The sequence below is a fragment of the Pelobates fuscus genome, chromosome 2, assembly GCF_036172605.1.
Source record: "Pelobates fuscus isolate aPelFus1 chromosome 2, aPelFus1.pri, whole genome shotgun sequence".
In the NCBI taxonomy this organism is placed as follows: Eukaryota; Metazoa; Chordata; class Amphibia; order Anura; family Pelobatidae; genus Pelobates; species Pelobates fuscus.
The window spans coordinates 364,788,307-364,806,121 of NC_086318.1; the positions used below are offsets into that span (position 1 = coordinate 364,788,307).

Consider the following 17,815-nt stretch of genomic DNA (forward strand, 5'->3'; position numbering starts at 1 on the left):
GGTTTAAGAATGGAGTGGAAGAACTAGAGTCTACTACCTAGAGTCCTGACTTCAATCCTTAAGAACACCTTATGGTTATAGTGGTAAGAGTGTTCCTTTAAATACAGGGGATAAGTAAACATAATACTAGAATCATGGGAAATGACAATTCCCCTAAAGGGACACTAGAGTCACCAGAACAACTACAGTTTAATGTAGTTGCTCTGGTGTCTACATCCTGTCCTTGCAGGCATTTTCATGTAAACACTGCCTTTTCAGAGAAAGGCAGTGTTTACATAATTGCCTAGGTACACCTCCAGTGGCAGTAACCTTGACGGCCACTAGAGGTGCTTCCTGGGTAGTGCTGCACAATGTGCAGCATTGTTGTTCATTGTCAAAGATTCATTCATTCAATGCATATCTACTAGGAGATGCTGATTGGTGCAGCGCAGCGTTTTTGTTGCACATGCGCAATAGCCTCCTAATGCTTTACTATTGGAAAGAATTGGAATGGCTAAATAGTATTATTAAAGCTATAGTGACAGAAATGTGTTTTATTCCTGTTACTATAGTGTTCTTTAATGTAAATAAACCAGTTGTTTGGGAACCCGTTTCTGGCCATGTGATGAGTGAGGTGGTGTTGTGCCTTATATCAAGCACAGACATCTTTAACGACTAACCGTTCATTTCTATGATTTTGGTGACATCTCTGTATGTTTTTCTTTAATTTTAGATTCCGCCAGCACCTGCAAAACCAGACTTTGAAGGACCACGAGAAAAAATGCAGAAGTTGGGAGAAGGCGAAGGATCCATGACAAAGGATGAATTTGCCAAAATGAAACAGGAGCTAGAGGCGTGAGTCTTCATCTTATAGTATTTCATTTGAGAAGTGAATGCAAATATAATGTGGGGTTTAAAAGTTCAAAGCTGCACTTTTTATTCTGTATTGCTGTTTGTATATTTAAAAAAAGAAAAGTGGTGCGTGGCCAACCTCAGAGCGGGAAAGTCGCATGGAGTGATCACTCAGTTATCCACCAGGCCCAAGGCTACTAATTATAGCACCAAACAACTCTCAGCACAGACAAAAGAAACGTCAAACCTCAGTGTGCCAGCTTGACGTACCAGATGGCACCATCAAAGCAGCTTAAGATAATAGATCCGATGTGCCAGGGCAAGAAAGACCGTCTGACACAGATGCAAGATGGTGATGAAAACATGGTGCACTCACCTGCCTTGGAAGGCCCCATGGAGATGGAACTCATGCCCCTCTCTCCCGAGGATGTTCCGGTCACCAATAAAAGCCTTCATATCATGTTGCAAGATTTAAAAGCATTCCTGCGGGCTGATTTCAGACAAATATCGAACGACCTGCGGAAAGACATCGCTGAAATAGGGGGACAAACCAGCCATAAATCTGTAATGAGGGGGATATTAATTCAGAGCGGCTCGCGGGGAAAAAAAAGAAAACCGCCGTCGAAAAAGCTTGCCTGATGCGAGCGCTGATAGATCTTGACACACAATACAAAACCTTCCAAAACTTTAACAAAACAAATAGACACAATACAAAAGGGGCTCCATTATCTCTTGCTACAAGACACAGAAAGGCAGAAGAGGCTCTTAAGATGAGGTACTAAATACAGAAAACTACTGGCTAACAAACTTAAGGCAAAACATCTTCAATCTAAAATTCCCTTTATTCATTCATCCCAAAACGCTAAACTATACAACTCCTCTGACATTGTAAACAAATTAGCGAGGTACTACACTAAATTTCTAACTTGAAAGATGCCCCCTTGGTACTCCAACCTACCTATGACTCCATCAGCCACTTCCTAGATAATATAGACCTACCACAAAAAAACACATCAACAGTGTGATATACTACTAGACTACCCATTTACGGAAGAGGAGGTTTGTCAAGCCATCCTCTCCTTACCTAAACACAAACCACCAGACCCAGACGGGTTCTCCAACTAGCATTATATCAAACTGGAACAGATATTGACTCCCTTTCTCACTAAGCTTTTTTTTTTTTGTAAATCTTTTTATTAAGGCAAATAAGTTGGGATGGTTCAAACATAAAGTGCGCTGTGCCTTTAAATAACTGTGCATTCACAAATCTGTGCAAAACACAACACTCATAAAAAGTGCTAAAGTGTCAAATGTGCTAAATCCCAATGTTGTGACATATATCATATATACCATCAATTATACAATTTATTTAAAGTGCAAAGAAGAAAAATTATTCTGTTTTTAAGAATAATCCTATTTTTAAAAAATAAGTGCTAGTTTGTGAATCAGTGTAGTTACTTAGGTATACAAACCCAAATTTGATAAAAACAACTTGACTCTCCACATGTAAAACTAAAAGAGACAAAATGCAATAGTATAATATTGTTTTGATATTAATAAATATTTAAAAAATGTGATGAACACTCACAAACATGGAGCAGGTAAAGAGACTGCTCAGGCTATCCTCGCTTTCTCACTGTTACACAGTGTCTCCAGGAAATGAACTGCTTACAGATTCCAATGGGGAAAAAACGATCGGGCGGCCGTCAAGTATAAAATACATTTTATTGGTAAAACATTCCGCAGACTTTTGCAGGTTAGATTTGAGATCGCTCAGACTTCCATTCAAACAAATAGTTAAACATCCGGACACCGGTATCTCTGGATATCATAAAACTTGTCCTTCAGTCTTTCGAGCGTCCAATCTCCCTCACGTCCTGCGTGCTAGCATATTAATATCAAAACAATATTATACTATTGCATTTTGTCTCTTTTTGTTTTACATGTGGAGAGTCAAGTTGTTTTTATCAAATTTGGGTTTGTATACCTAAGTAACTACACTGATTCACAAACTAGCACTTATTTTTTAAAAATAGGATTATTCTTAAAAACAGAATAATTTTTCTTCTTTGCACTTTAAATAAATTGTATAATTGATGGTATATATGATATATGTCACAACATTGGGATTTAGCACATTTGACACTTTAGCACTTTTTATGAGTGTTGTGTTTTGCACAGATTTGTGAATGCACAGTTATTTAAAGGCACAGCGCACTTTATGTTTGAACCATTTGTATTTTAGTGTTTTATGAGCTTTTACACTTATAAGTGCTGCTATTATTTAGTATATACAATTTTTAGTCACTTGAAATACATTGCGCCACTTTAGCTTGTTATTTGGTTAAATAAGTTGGGATAAAGAAGTAAAAGAAGGGAAATGTGCAAGTATAAATCCGTTAAGGAGATCACAACAAAGAATAACTTTTCCCAAAGAAACGATGCCTCAGTTTTTTGTTTTAAAAGTAATGAAACTCAAACATGCTGAACACAGTAGTTGATAACATCGGTATTTTCTCACATAAGTATCTGCTTCATTTTATGTTTTAAAGAACTTTGTCCTCTCAGTTTAGCCGGGCGCATATGGCCATTATACACAATTAGCTTGACAGCCTATAGGCAACTTCTAATGCTAGGTCAGTGTTATTACAACATGACTGCTAAGTCTAGTGGAGCTGATCTCACATGTATACCGAAATCCGAAAGCCGAATACTTGCGCTGCGCATGTGCATTAGATTCCCGCCCCCTCCTGGATGACATCAGAATTTTTAATTTAATTTTTTTTTTTTTTTTTTACATTGCCAGGTGGGGGGCCGGTGCAAGGGAGGGGGAGGCAGATGGTTCCTATAGTATTAGGAATACAGCTTTCTATTCCAAATACTATACTGTTCCTTTAACGGGATATCTACTAAACAGTCAGCAATTTATTTATTTTATTTGGACAGTATGACCCCTTAAGTAATGGGCAGAAAAGCAGCTACTCCAGTTGTTCGTTTTGTATTCCTCAATTTGTGTGTTTTCTTTAACGCTTTAAACAGACACTCCTGGCTAGCACTAATGTCATTGGCAGCTTTTTCTAACCACGAAGTGTTACGTTTGGAACAGGATTTATAGTGCATCTGGTTCCTGGTGCTTGTTTTCCTGGCCGTTTAAACATGCCAACGAAAAAAAAAATCGTTTGATTTTGTTCTGTCCTTGCATACTCTGCTCTCTGTTAAATACATTAGATTGTGTTTGTATACTGATCACTCTGAGGGCAATTTAATTCCATTAAACCGAGACCTGTCGTTCAATGGACATTATTGTGAAGATGTTTGCTGTGCTAACCTTCATTCCTGGTGTCTTTGCAGGGAATATTTGGCGGTATTTAAGAAGACAGTATCGGTCCATGAAGTTTTCCTACAGAGACTTTCGTCTCACCCTGTATTAAGCAAGGATCATAATTTCCATATATTCCTTGAATATGATCAAGATGTAAGCACCCTTCCTGTTTAAAATGAGTTAAAATGCTGAGACAGCTGCTATGTGCTATTTTCTATAATTCCTAGTAATGAATGGTGTAATATGATTTTATAATCTGTGACAATTTCACATTCCTTGGAGTTTTTATTCACTAAACATCAACCCGTGTATAGAACTGTGAATTGAAAACTCTATAGCAAACGTAGCCAACCCATGACTATTTCAGAGATGGAAAATATCTCCAAATGATTTTTGTTCATTCCAAATCACACATTTCTGCTTAAATTTCACAATTCTGTTTTCAGTTTTCTCAATTTTGTATGTTTAGTGAATAACCCTGTTTGTGTTGGGTGTTTAGACAGAAGAGGTTTAATCATTAATCAGTGGAGCCACTGAATTTGTAACATTTAGTCCTGAATTAACGGTGCTGGATATATTTGCTGTGTTCCCAAATTGACTATTTTAGACTTAATCTAACAGATTTACTTATCGGATCTCCAGCACTCAATGTTTAATGTAGAAAAGCATTAAACATTGTAAAGAAGGCAATATTCCAGACAAACCTGTATTTCTAAACCTGCATTCTAAGACTTCATGTTGCTGCCTATGCGAAAGTGATGAAATGTCTTGTTTTGCTTTTATTTCCTGTGTGTGTGTGTGTGTGTGTGTATATATATATATATATATATATATATATATATATATATATAAAAAAAGCAATCAAGAAAAAAAATATATATTTTAAGCAGTGTTTTAGTTTAGAACTCTTGCTGTAGGATATGTCTACACCACTTCCTAATTCGAATGGCTCGTTAAGGAGTAATGCCTTATGTGCAAGTGTTTATCCTCATCTCTTGCCTATATTTATTTGCTGTCTCTGCCACAGGCGTGTATTCTCCATAGGTTTTACTTGCGTTTTTAGCACAATAAAAATATATATACACAAAGAAGAGTTGCTTTGTGTTGAATAATCACAGTTCTGAATAATTTTCACCAGCTTTGTCTGGTCTTTTCACGTCAGCTGATCAGTGATCACGTACTGAGAAAAGGTGCCATCTTGCAATAATAACTAGGTGTATAAGGTGTTTCCTTGTGCGTTTATGAGGGGGTATGTGGAGGACCCTTATCACTGAACCAAGTTTTTCAAACAAGTAAGGATTACTACTGCCAGATATTGAAACAAGGTGGAAAAGTGTTTTTTTTTTTTTTTGTATATCTATCCCTCCCCTTTTTTTCTGTAGGCACAGCCATCAAGCAGACTTGTCACTGAGTGGGTCTTTATAAAAATCCAGACTCCCACAAGTAGACAGGCTTGCCTTAACCCCTTAAGGACCAAACTTCTGGAATAAAAGGGAATCATGACATGTCACACATGTCATGTGTCCTTAAGGGGTTAAGCCAAAGAGAGCCGATGATGTCTGCCAGGAAAGAGTAGGACTATGCTCTAAACACCAAAATCTTCTACTCTAATATAAAGTCAAATGTTTGTTTTAATGGGAAACTCTGAGTCAGTAAATCGCCTACAACTCCTGGCATTGAGTGAGTGTTGTTTTGAAGAATGAATGTTATAATTGCCGTTTAGAGTCCTTTAACTGCATCACGTCTCTTTAAAAACAGATCATTCTTATAAGCCCTTTCTTTACATGTTGCTCTACAATAGATGTTTTGGCTTCCAAAGGAAAAAAAACATTTTGTGCTACTCATTTCAGCACACAAACAAAAATAAGATGCCAAGCATTCCTACCTTTTTTCTTTTATTTTTTTCTTGTTCTCTCTAAGTGTACGGAGCGCTGGGATTTGTGCAGAAGTACTAGAAAGGTGATAGACTCTGAAGATCGGTATTCTGACAATGCAGACTTCCCTTTTATCTACCGGCAGATTTTATTAGGAATAACCATCATGAAACATTAATTTGTAATGCTTGCAGTTTTTTATTTTATTTTTTATATTTTTATATCTTGTAATATAATACTTCTATGTAAATCTTTGCTTGTTCCAGCTATGTAACTGTTTGCATTACTTTCTGGGGCATAGAAAGGCTTAACAATGGCCCCCGCATTGCTTTCTGGGATGAAGAGTGGGTTAATCACGAACCAAAGTTACCGCTACACTTGTCTACATAAACCCCTACATTACTCTGTGTGAGTGAGAGTTATAATTGGTATTGGGCACCAATGTCGGTTTATCTAACATATAAACATTTATCAGCTAAACGTTTACAAGTGTTTGACTAAGGTTTATGGGAGTTGTTAGCCTTAATGCTTTTGCCTGTCTCTGACTTGTATTGTAAGCACCATCACTGAATGACAACCGCTCACCACAGTGTACTATTGGATGTTTAAATTGACATGATCTATTTTGCTGTTTAGTTAACCGTACGACGGAAGAATACTAAGGAAATGTTCGGTGGATTCTTTAAGAGCATGGTTAAAACGGCTGACGAGGTTCTCTATTCTGGAGCAAAGGTGAGCTTAATGAATGACCTGTGTGTACTCCTTTCAGTGCGCGGCTATGTGCCAGGTTAGAAAATCAGCTCTTCATGCATTTTGAACAGTTATTTTTGGCAGCAAATTTCAATTTAGTTTTAGTCATAGTCTTGTCTCTGACATTTTAGTTGTAGTTTAGTTATCTGAATTGTTTTAGACGACTAAATCTCCAGTAGATTTTAGTTGCGTAGCTGAAAAGAGACTTGCGTCCATCAAGTTCAGCCTTCCTCACATTTGTTTTTTGCTGTTGATCCAAAAGAAGGCAAAAAATCCCAGTTTGAAGCACTTCCAATTTTGCAGCAAGCTAGGAAAAAAAATTCCTTCTTGACCCCAGTATGGCAGTCAGATTTATCCTTGGATCAAGCAGTTATTACCCTACATTGAAAGACTATATCCTTGAATATTCTGTTTTTGCAAATATGCATCTAGTTGCTTTTTGAACATCTGTATGGACTCTGAAAAAAACACTTCTTCAGGCAGAGAATTCCACATCCTTAATGTTCTTACAGTAAAAAAAACCTTTCCTTTGCCTTAGACGAAATCTTCTTTCTTCCGGTCTAAATGCATGACCTTGTGTCCTATGTAAAGTCTGGTTTCTGAGTAGATTTCCACACAATGGTTTGTATTGCCCTGGATATATTTGTATAATGTTAACATATCCCCTCTCAGGCGACGTTTTTCTAAACTAAATAGGTTTAAATTTGTTAACCTTTCTTTATAGCTGATATGTTCCATTCCTTTTATTAATTTTGTAGCCCGCCTCTGCCCTTTTTCTAGTGCCGTAATATCCTTCTTTAGAACAGGTGCCCAAAATTGCACAGCATATTCAATATGTGGTTTTACCAGTGATTTATAATGAGGAAAAATGATATTCTCGTCCCGAGAATGAATGCCCTTTTTCATGCATGACAATACCTTACTGTCCTTGGCGACTGCTGATTGACATTGCACATGGTTGCATAGTTTGTTGTCTATAACAATTCCCAAGTCCTTTTCGTGTGTTGTTATCTCTAATTTGCTTCCATTAAGGGTATACGTTGCTTGTGTATTCTTTATGCCGAAGTGCATAAATTTGCATTTTTCAACATTAAATTTCATCTGCCATTTGAATGCCCAGTCTCCCAGTATATCTAAATCCCTCTGCAGCAAAGTAATATCTTGATGACATTGCAGATGAGACAAAACTCTGTAAAATAATACAAACACTGAAACATGACTTTCAATGCTGTCTTCAAGATCATTTACAAACATGTTAAATAGAAGGGGTCCCATAACAGACCCACTTGCAACCTCTGTCCAGCTTGAAAATGTACCATTAATGACAACTCTTTGTACTCTGTTTTTAAGCCAATGTTCTACCCAAGAACAAGAATTTGCATCCAGACCGATTTCTTTGAGTTTGAACACTAATCTATTGTGTGGAACTGTATCAAATGCCTTGGCAAAATCCAAATAGATCACATCCACTGCAACACCCTGATCTATACTTCTACTTACTTCTTTGTAGAACGCAATCAAGTTGATTAAATATTCTCTAATGGGTTTTGTTAAAGCCTCTATCTGTCTCTTTTTCCCTCTTCCCCAGCCCCCCTGTGTCTCTGTGTCCTCCCAGCTCATCATGTGTCTCATTCCCTCAGTCCCCAAAGTGTCTCTTTTGCTCTCCTCCCTCCCCTGTGTGTCTTACCTCCTCCCAGTGTTAATTTTGGCGGCAAATTTTAATTTAGTTTTAGTCAGTCTTTTGACTAAAAAGCCATTTTATTTTTAGTCATCTGAATTGTTTTAGTCGACTAAATCTCAAAACATTTAGTCAACTAAAATCTGGCTAAAATTAACACTGATGTAGAATTTTGTTAAGTCTCTTGCATAGAACTGTTCCATTACACACTTGAGTTTTTAGGATTTCTCCATTGATTTTTGTTCTGGTTCCCAGAGGGTGGTGGGGATACCAGTGAAGTGGCCCAGATTTGTGGGCGTGGTTCCATATTATGTCTCTAGATGAGTTAGGCGTTCGGAAGATAATGTATTTTGAAAGGCTTTTGTAACACCCCACATAATGTTCCATACCCCCGAATAACCAAGAGTAAACTATGTGTCCTTCTCAAATCTATGGTCACCTTTTGGTAATATCTTATTGCATACTATTAACAAAAGATTGGTAGATTTTCTTCCTGGACATTAAAGGGAATCTCCAGTGCCAGGAAAACAATCAGTTTTCCTGGCACTGCAGGATTCCTCTCCCTCCCACCCCCCAATCCCCAGTTGCTGCAGGGGTGAAAACCTGTGCTATAGAGCAGGTAGTTCTCGCTAGTGGCTGTCTAATAGACAGTCACTAGGGGAGGACTTAACCCTGCAAGGTAATTATTGCAGTTTAAAAAAAACTGCAATAATTACACTTGCAGGGTTAAGGGTAGTGGGAGTTGGCACCCAGACCACTCCAATGGGCAGAAGTGGTCTGGGTGCCTACAGTGTCCCTTTAACCCCTTAAGGACCAAAGTTCTGGAATAAAAGGGAATCATGACATGTCACACATGTCATGTGTCCTTAAGGGGTTAAGGTGGTCTTGTATGAAAAAATGTAACTTTGTCTGTGCCTTTACTACCAGTTTGTCAGAATAAATTCTTATATCTATGTGACGGGTGCCTTTTATTGAACCAACCACTGGAAGGTTTCAGAGTTTAGTAAATGATTTATTTCAGATTTATACATCCTAAAGTTTCATGACAGAGACACTTGTATTTCACAGTATCACTTAAGGGTAGGGCTGGTCTGAAATTTTCAGTGAACTGATATTCATTGCTGCTAAATCAAATTTTTATTTTTTTTTTATTAAAAATTAAAAAAAATTAAATGCTATAATCCCAAGATATTTGCAAAGACAGATTTCTAAAGATATTAACTTGGGTATAAGCATGTTACAGGTGTATGCTTGTATCAAACATTCTATAGTTAAAGAATGACACTGTATTAGGAAAATGACACAAAGTTATTTGGGTCATCTAGTGCGCAGTCTGCCATCGATTGCACTGCAGTTCAATATATTGCTTGTGTACAAGCGATCCACGTACTGTGTGCTCTCTGCATCAGCCTGCAGGAAAAGCAGGGATATGGGTATGTTATGGGTGAGTGATAAAATGCAGGGAATGTAGAACAGTTATTTTATAGACTCAAATCAAATATTAAGACTGTGAGGCTGTGTTCTATAAGCTTTTCAAATGATCACAATGTGTTAGAACATTTTTTTTTTTTTTTTTTTTTAAGGATTTGTCTACAAAACCTCCAATTGACTTTAATGGTGAATCCGAAGATACGTATTTTGAAAAGTTTTTAGAACAGATAGTGATAATTTGAAAAGCCTTTTCAAAAGAATTAAATTGAGGCTTTTGTTCTGTATGTCTAAATGTAGTTGATTACCAAATACTTGCTTGTGTTTTCCATCTTTGTGCATTATGTTGTTTCTTAAAGTGACCAGTATTGGTTTTAAATGTGTTTCTAGCCCTTTAATGTTCTCATGCCATAGCTTCCCTTTTTCCCTTATGCAGGAAGTTGATGAATTCTTTGAGCAGGAAAAAATCTTTCTAGTGAATTACTACAACAGGATCAAGGACTCTACCGCCAAAGCTGACAAAATGACACGATCTCAAAAAAGTACGTGAGCCACTGAAGTCGCCTGTCTGACTTTACACTAGATTTGCAGTAAAATTAGCATTGCTGATGTGAGAGGTAAAGCATGCAAGTTCGATGCTGCCTCTCTTTCCATTTCATTTTAGAATCTGAATCAATGTCTCTAGAGCATCCATTATGCCTTATTAGATGAATATTGACTACATCATTGTATCTGTTAAAGGGGCACATCAGGCAGCTTCACTCATGTGATAATATAAACATATCTACTTGTCAGGCTCAGAGCAAACACATTTATTTAATGAAAGAAAATATTCAGAACTAATCTTCGTATCTGGAACAATGTGCACAGCATTCCCATTAAAAGAAAAACCGTATCAGCTTTTTCTCTGCATGTCCTCCGAATACAAAGGGAGTAACTTCTTATCTTTATATTTATATAATTTTTCTTTTTTGAATTATCTAAAAAATTTAGAAACAAAGGAACGCCTCTCTAGGCTTTTTAGTCCTTTCTGTGACCAGTGTATGAAATACAGTGACAAAAACTCAATTTTGGTACTAGAAGGCTTCAATTGACAAGTGATGTACTGATTTATCTTTCACCTCACTGTTTCACAGCCTTTATATACGTTCCCTTGGTGTCCTGCCACGCAGCTAAAATGTTTCCTGTGCTCTTTGTTTGCAGATGTTGCTGATGATTACATTCATATTTCAGCTGCTCTGACCTCTCTATCGGAGGAAGAGAACACAGAGGTCCAAAAGTAAGCATTGCTGGGAATTGTGGGAAGAAGGAATTTAGTGTAGGAAGTCATATTTGATGGCTTCCCCTTTGCTGAATAAACACATTCCACAGAGCGGAGGGCTAGAAATCCCTGCATGCAACGCTTCTTACACACTGTGCATGTTATCAAGGCTACATGCATTTCCAGAGCCATAAACACACAAAAACAGGCAGTTTAGGGCAACTTGTGTTTTTCTGTGATTGCAAAGCACGTGAAAACAGCCACTAGAGGGCGACGTTGCTTTAAACTGTGTATCTGTGGTTGCAACTGTATAAAAATAACTTCCTAAGCTCCTCATCACATTATTATTATTATTATTATTGGTATTTATATAGTGCCAGCATATTCCGTCGCGCTTTATAATATTATCAAAGGGGGACATTTAACAATAAATGAGACAATTACAAAAACTTGTATCACTCAGCCTTGTTACAATGCAGCCGCCCATCCCATGTGTTCCCTATTAAGGGTTAATAATATATAGGGGTGTATATATAGGGGTGTCTCATTAGAGATTTTTGTCAGAGGCTCGAGGAAGCAAGGTGAATGGTTAGAGTTAAGGACCCAATTAGGGGGGTCTGCCTTGACATTGGCAGGTGGGCTCATCCTCTCATGGCCATTGGAGGTAACTAAAAAAAACTCAATTTGTTTAACCCCTTAAGGACTGGACTTTTTTTGCGATGTTGTACATTTGCGACCAGGCATCTTTTTACACTTTTGTGGTGTTTGTGTTTAGCTGTAATTTTCCGCTCTCTCATTTACTATTCCCATACAAATTATATATTGTTTTTTTCAGGACAAAAGGGGCTTTCTTTACATACCATTATTTATATAATCTCATCTAATTTAATTTAAAAAAAAATGAAAAAATATGATGAAAAATTGAAAAAAAATACACGTTTTTTGAATTTTATGTGAAAAATCTTTTACTCATCTACAAAAGCGAATGAAAAAAACTGCTAAATAGATTCAAAATGTTGTCCTGAGTTCAAAAATACCCAGTGTTTACATGCTTTTTGCTTTTTTTTTGCATGTTATAGGGCTATAAGTACAAGTAGGATATTGCGGTTTCAAAACATACATTTTTAAAATGTATCAATAGTGACATTGTAACACTGTTATCTGTCATAAATTGCTAAATAACACCCCACATGTACATATTTTTTTAAAAGTAGACAACCCAGGGTATTCAATATGGGGTATGTCCAGACTTTTTTAGTAGCCACTTAGTCGCAAACACTGGCCAAAGTTAGCGTTCATATTTGTTTGTGTGTGAAAAAAGTAAAAAACTAAATTGAACGCTAATTTTGGCCAGTGTTTGTGACTAAGTGGTTACTAAAAACGACTGGACTTACCCCATTTGCAATACCTTGGGTTGTCTTCTTTTGCAAATGGTATGCCATCATGGGGGTAATTCTCATTCCTGGGCTACCATATGCTCTCAAAGGCAACGTAACCAACCTGGCCATTTTCAATGTAAAAATATTTGACCTATATATTTGACCCTGTAACTTTCAAAAACGCTATAAAACTTGTACATGGGGGGTCCTGTTCTACTCAGGAGACTTTGCTGAACACAAATATTAGTGTTTCAAAACTGGAAAATGTATCACAACAATTATATCATCAGTAAAAGTGCTGTTTGTGTGTGAAAAATGCAAAAAAAAGTCACTTTCACTGACTATCATCGCTGTGATATGTTTTACTGTTTTGAATCACTAATATTTGTGTTCAGCGAAGTCTCCCGAGTAAAACAGTACCCCCCATGTACATGTTTTAGGGTGTCGTAGAACGTTACAGGGTAAAATACAGTGATAGCAAATTAAATTCTCTGGTCTTTCGGCCTGGGTTGGCAGGCAGGTCCCTTAAATTGCAATCAATAAAATAACTTAATTATGTCAAAATATTACCTAAATACGCACGTAGAATTTAAATATATATGCATATTTATATATTTGAAGTCTACGTGTATATTTATATAATTATTTATGTAATTTTGTATATCGACATATGAATAGTTCGCATTCTTTTTATTTATTTAAATATACATAGATATATATACAATTTCATTCTAAGTGTATTTTGATATAAATATATATATATTAATATCAAAATACAGTTAGAATAAAATTTCGTATAGATATATAATTTTTTTCAATTTTTTATTATTATTTTTAATTTATTTAATTTAAATTATTTATTATTCGTATTTTATAATAATATATATATACAATATATAGTTATTATATATATTATATATATACGTGTGCAAATTAATTATAAGTGTATTTTTATATTAATATATGTACATATTAATATAAAAATACACTTAGCATGACATTATATATATATGATATATAGACATATATTATATAGGTATAATATATGTCTATATATCATATATATACACATATATAATAATATATTTTTTTTTATTAACTATAACTTTAATTTTTTTTATGATTTTACAGCAGCAGGGAGACTGCCTGTCAGCACAGACAGTCCCCCTGCAGGCAGAGTCTAGGACACCTATTGTGACCATGTGGTCGCCCTGTTGGGCGATCACATGGCCCCAGGGGTCCTAAACCGCCATGGGGAGACTGTCTGGGCTGCAGGCAGTCTCCCCACACCGGGAGCACCGCCGATCGCCGCCGGGGGAACGACGGCGATCGGGTAAGTACATTTTAAATTTAGGACGGTTCAGGACCGTCGTCGGTCGGCAACGCAAAAATGCCGATGACGGTCCTGAACCGTCCTGCGTCCTCAAGGGGTTAAAAATACATAAGGATTAAGGAGAGAGCGCAGGTAACTTGTTTTTCTTTGGTTTTTACAAAAACTTACAGGAACAATAAGTTGAAGAGGGCCCTGCTCAAACAAGCTTACAATCAATAGGATGTGGGGTATAAAACACAACAAGACAGGAGGTAGCAATTAAACAAGGTGGAGTGAAGCAGAGCTGAAGGAGAGAATAGAGTGCTGCCCTTTAGGAGAGCGCAAGGGACAGGTATGTGAAGTAGAGGTTACTCTGGGAGGCCATAAGCTTTCATAAAGAGATGGGTTTTAAGGCACTTCTTAAACTATTAAAGACTAGGGGAGAGTCTGATGGCGGTAGGCAGGCTATTCCAGAGGAAGGAGCCGCCTGCGAGAAGTCCGGCAAGCGTGAGTTGGCCGTACGGGTGTGAGCAGCAGACAGGAGAAGATCACAGCAGAGCGGAGAGACCGAGAAGGGGCATACCTGCGGATCAGTAAAGAGATGTAGGAGGGGCTAGAATTGGTTAGTGCTTTATAGGTGTGGATTAGTACCTTGAATTGACTCCTATAGGATACAGAAAGCCAATGTAAGGACTGACAGAGGGGAGAAGTGTGAGAGGAAAATCAGTGTAGCTGAAGCATTCATTAGAGTGTAGCGGGCAATACGAGTTGTGGGAAGACCTATTAGGAGAGAGTTACAATAATCCATGCGAGAGATTACTAAAGCATGGATAAGCTCCTTAGTAGCATCTTTCATAAGAAAGGAGCGGATACGGGCAATGTTTTTAAGGAGGAGTCTACAGGATTTGATAACAGACTGGATGTGAGGCTCAAATGTGAAGCCACCACATTGAAGTGAGAGCGAAAGAGGAGTATTAATATTGGTAGGTGGAAAGACCAGAGAGGTCTGGGGAGGAGAGAGATATGTAAGGACTGGCAGAGGGGTGATGTGTGAGAGAAACGACTAGAGAGGAAAATCAGTCTAGCAGCAGCGTTCATTACGGACTGTAGGGGCGCAGTACGTCTTTTGGGAAGACCAATCAGGAGAGGGTTACAATAATCCATGCGGGAAATTACTAGAGCATGGACAAGCTCCTTGGTAGTATCTGGTGCAAGAAAGGGGCGGATGCGGGCTATGTTTTTAAGATGGAATCTACAGGATTTGGCAACATGCTGGATGTGAGGCTCAAAGGTGAGACCAGAGTCTAGTATGACGCCAAGACAGCGCGCTTGCAAGGATGGACTGATGTTGGTACCACAAACTTGAAGGGAGAGCGAAAGAGGAGGATCAGTATTAGGAGGAGGAAAGACAAGGAGCTCAGTTTTAGAGAGATTGAGTTTCAGAAAGCGGGAGGACATCCAGTCAGAGATGGAAGAAAGGCAAGCAGTGACACACGGCAGGGGAGAGGTCCGGGGAGGAGAGCTGGGTGTCATCAGCGTACAGGTGGTAGTGGAATCCAAAAGAGGTAATAAGTTTGCCAAGAGAGGCAGTATAAAGAGAAAATAGAAGGGGACCAAGGACAGAGCCTTGGGGGACTCCAACCGAGACAGGACGAGGGCAGGAGGTATCATTAGAAAAAGAGACTGGATGAGTGTTGGGAGAGATGAGAGGAAAACCACGAGAGGACAGAGTCACAGAGACCAAGCGATTTTGAAGAGTTTGAAGAATGAGAGCATTATCAACGGTGTCAAAGGCTGCTGAGAGGTCAAGAAGAATTAGTATGGAGTAGTGGCCTTTGGATTTAGCTGCGAATAGGTCGTTAGTAACTATGATAAGGGCAGTCTCTGTAGAGTGGAGAGGGTGGAAGCCAGATTGAAGGGGGTCAAGGAGAGAGTTGGAATTGAGGAAATGAGACACACGGGTAAAGACAAGTCTTTCCAGAAGCTTTGAGGAAAACGGGAGCAGGGATATGGGGTGGTAGTTAGAGGGGGTTGACGGGTCGAGGGATGTTTTTTTTAGTATAGGTACTACAGTGGCATGCTGAAACACTGCACATACTGATTCCTACCACCATGACCACTTCAAATCACTGAAGTGGTCATGGTGGTTGGAGTAACTCTATATAATCTGCTCTAAGATTTGGAGGTTTCCTGCTTGCTGACAGTTTATAATAATCATGACAGTGACTTGGAACTTCCTTGCATCACAATCCATGCAATGATCATAGGTTGTTACAGTATATAGTTAATCTTTTCATAACTTTGCCTCTGAATTAAGATCCTTGCTCAATTTCTACCGACCTTAACTACATATATGGGCTCCAGAAAAGAGTGACAAAGAGTGGAGCTGTTGTGTTCAGCAGCAAAATATCCGGATTCCTCCTTTGTTCTTTCCCAAACATGGCACATGCGCAGGAATTTGAATGGGGCAGAAGAAGGCAATGATGTTTTGTCATTTCCCTGGATCTTCAAGATGGCAGTGCTTTGGATAGAGCAGAGGTTTCCAAACTTCTCATGCTATTAACACATTTTCAGACATGCATCATTTCGCGACTTGGCGGCACAGTGCTCTATTTCTTGAACACGCCACTTCAGTTGCAGCCACATAGCCAGGAATTATGTCGACCCAATTCCGCAGGCAGTGCAGTACGTGTATGATCCCTCAACCGCCTCTCTAACACTCTGGCCCCTATTCACAATATAGTAATATAACATACCCAGCCCATGTTGGATCTTCTTATCTTATATATTGTTGCCGGCTGGCAGGTTGCTGCGTGTGTTTGGCTAGTTAGCTGGCAGGCTGGCTGTGGCTGGCAGGCCTCTTTCTACCCCCATCCCCTTTGTGTGTCTTTTTTTTTTTCCTGTCTCATCCCCCCAGCCCTTCTGTGTGTCTCTTTCTAGTCCCTCCAGCCCTTCTATATGTCTTTGTCCCCCCTCAGCCCCTCTGTGTGTGTCTTTGTGCCCCCTCGGCCCCTCTGTGTGTGTCTTTGTGCCCCCTCGGCCCCTCTGTGTGTGTCTTTGTGCCCCCTCGGCCCCTCTGTGTGTGTCTTTGTGCCCCCTCGGCCCCTCTGTGCGTGTGTGTCTTTGTGCCCCCTCGGCCCCTCTGTGCGTGTGTGTCTTTGTGCCCCCTCGGCCCCTCTGTGCGTGTGTGTCTTTGTGCCCCCTCGGCCCCTCTGTGCGTGTGTGTCTTTGTGCCCCCAGGGCCCCTCTGTGTGTGTGTGTCTTTGTGCCCCCAGGGCCCCTCTGTGTGTGTGTCTTTGTGCCCCCAGGGCCCCTCTGTGTGTGTGTGTGTCTTTGTGCCCTCTGTGTGTGTCTTTGTGCCCCCTGGGCCCCTCTGTGTGTCTTTGTGGCCCCTCTGTGTGTGTGTCTCTGTGCCCCCTCGGCCCCTCTGTGTGTGTGTGCCCCCTCGGCCCCTCTGTGTGTGTGTGTGTGTGTGCGCGCCCCCTCGGCCCCTCTGTGTGTGTGTGTGTGCCCCCCTCGGCCCCTCTGTGTGTGTGTGTGTGTGTGCGTGCCCCCTCGGCCCCTCTGTGTGTGTGTGTGTGTGTGTGTGGCCCCTCTGTGTATGTGTGACCACTCGGCCCCTGTGTGTGTGTGTGTGTGTCTTTGTGACCCCCTCGACACCTGTGTGTGTGTGTGTGTCTTTGTGACCCCCTCGACACCTCTGTGTGTGTCTTTGTGACCCCCTCGACACCTCTGTGTGTGTGTGTGTCTTTGTGACCCCCTCGACACCTCTGTGTGTGTGTGTGTCTTTGTGACCCCCTCGACACCTCTGTGTGTGTGTGTGTGTGTCTTTGTGACCCCCTCGACACCTCTGTGTGTGTGTCTTTGTGACCCCCTCGACACCTCTGTGTGTGTGTGTCTTTGTGACCCCCTCGACACCTCTGTGTGTGTGTGTGTCTTTGTGACCCCCTCGACACCTCTGTGTGTGTGTGTGTCTTTGT

The 17,815-nt window shown here is 39.5% G+C and overlaps 1 protein-coding gene across 1 annotated transcript in view; it reads left to right on the forward strand.

Moving 5' to 3' along the window:
* The window catches only part of SNX5 (sorting nexin 5), a 95,848-nt gene that overhangs the window by 58,540 nt on the left and 19,493 nt on the right, over nt 1–17,815 (forward strand). The window contains exons 4-8 of the mRNA XM_063441386.1: nt 713–834; nt 4,183–4,306; nt 6,664–6,759; nt 10,320–10,425; nt 11,087–11,162. Of these exons, the coding sequence (XP_063297456.1) occupies nt 713–834; nt 4,183–4,306; nt 6,664–6,759; nt 10,320–10,425; nt 11,087–11,162 (524 nt within the window). The remainder of the gene's footprint in view (nt 1–712; nt 835–4,182; nt 4,307–6,663; nt 6,760–10,319; nt 10,426–11,086; nt 11,163–17,815) is intronic.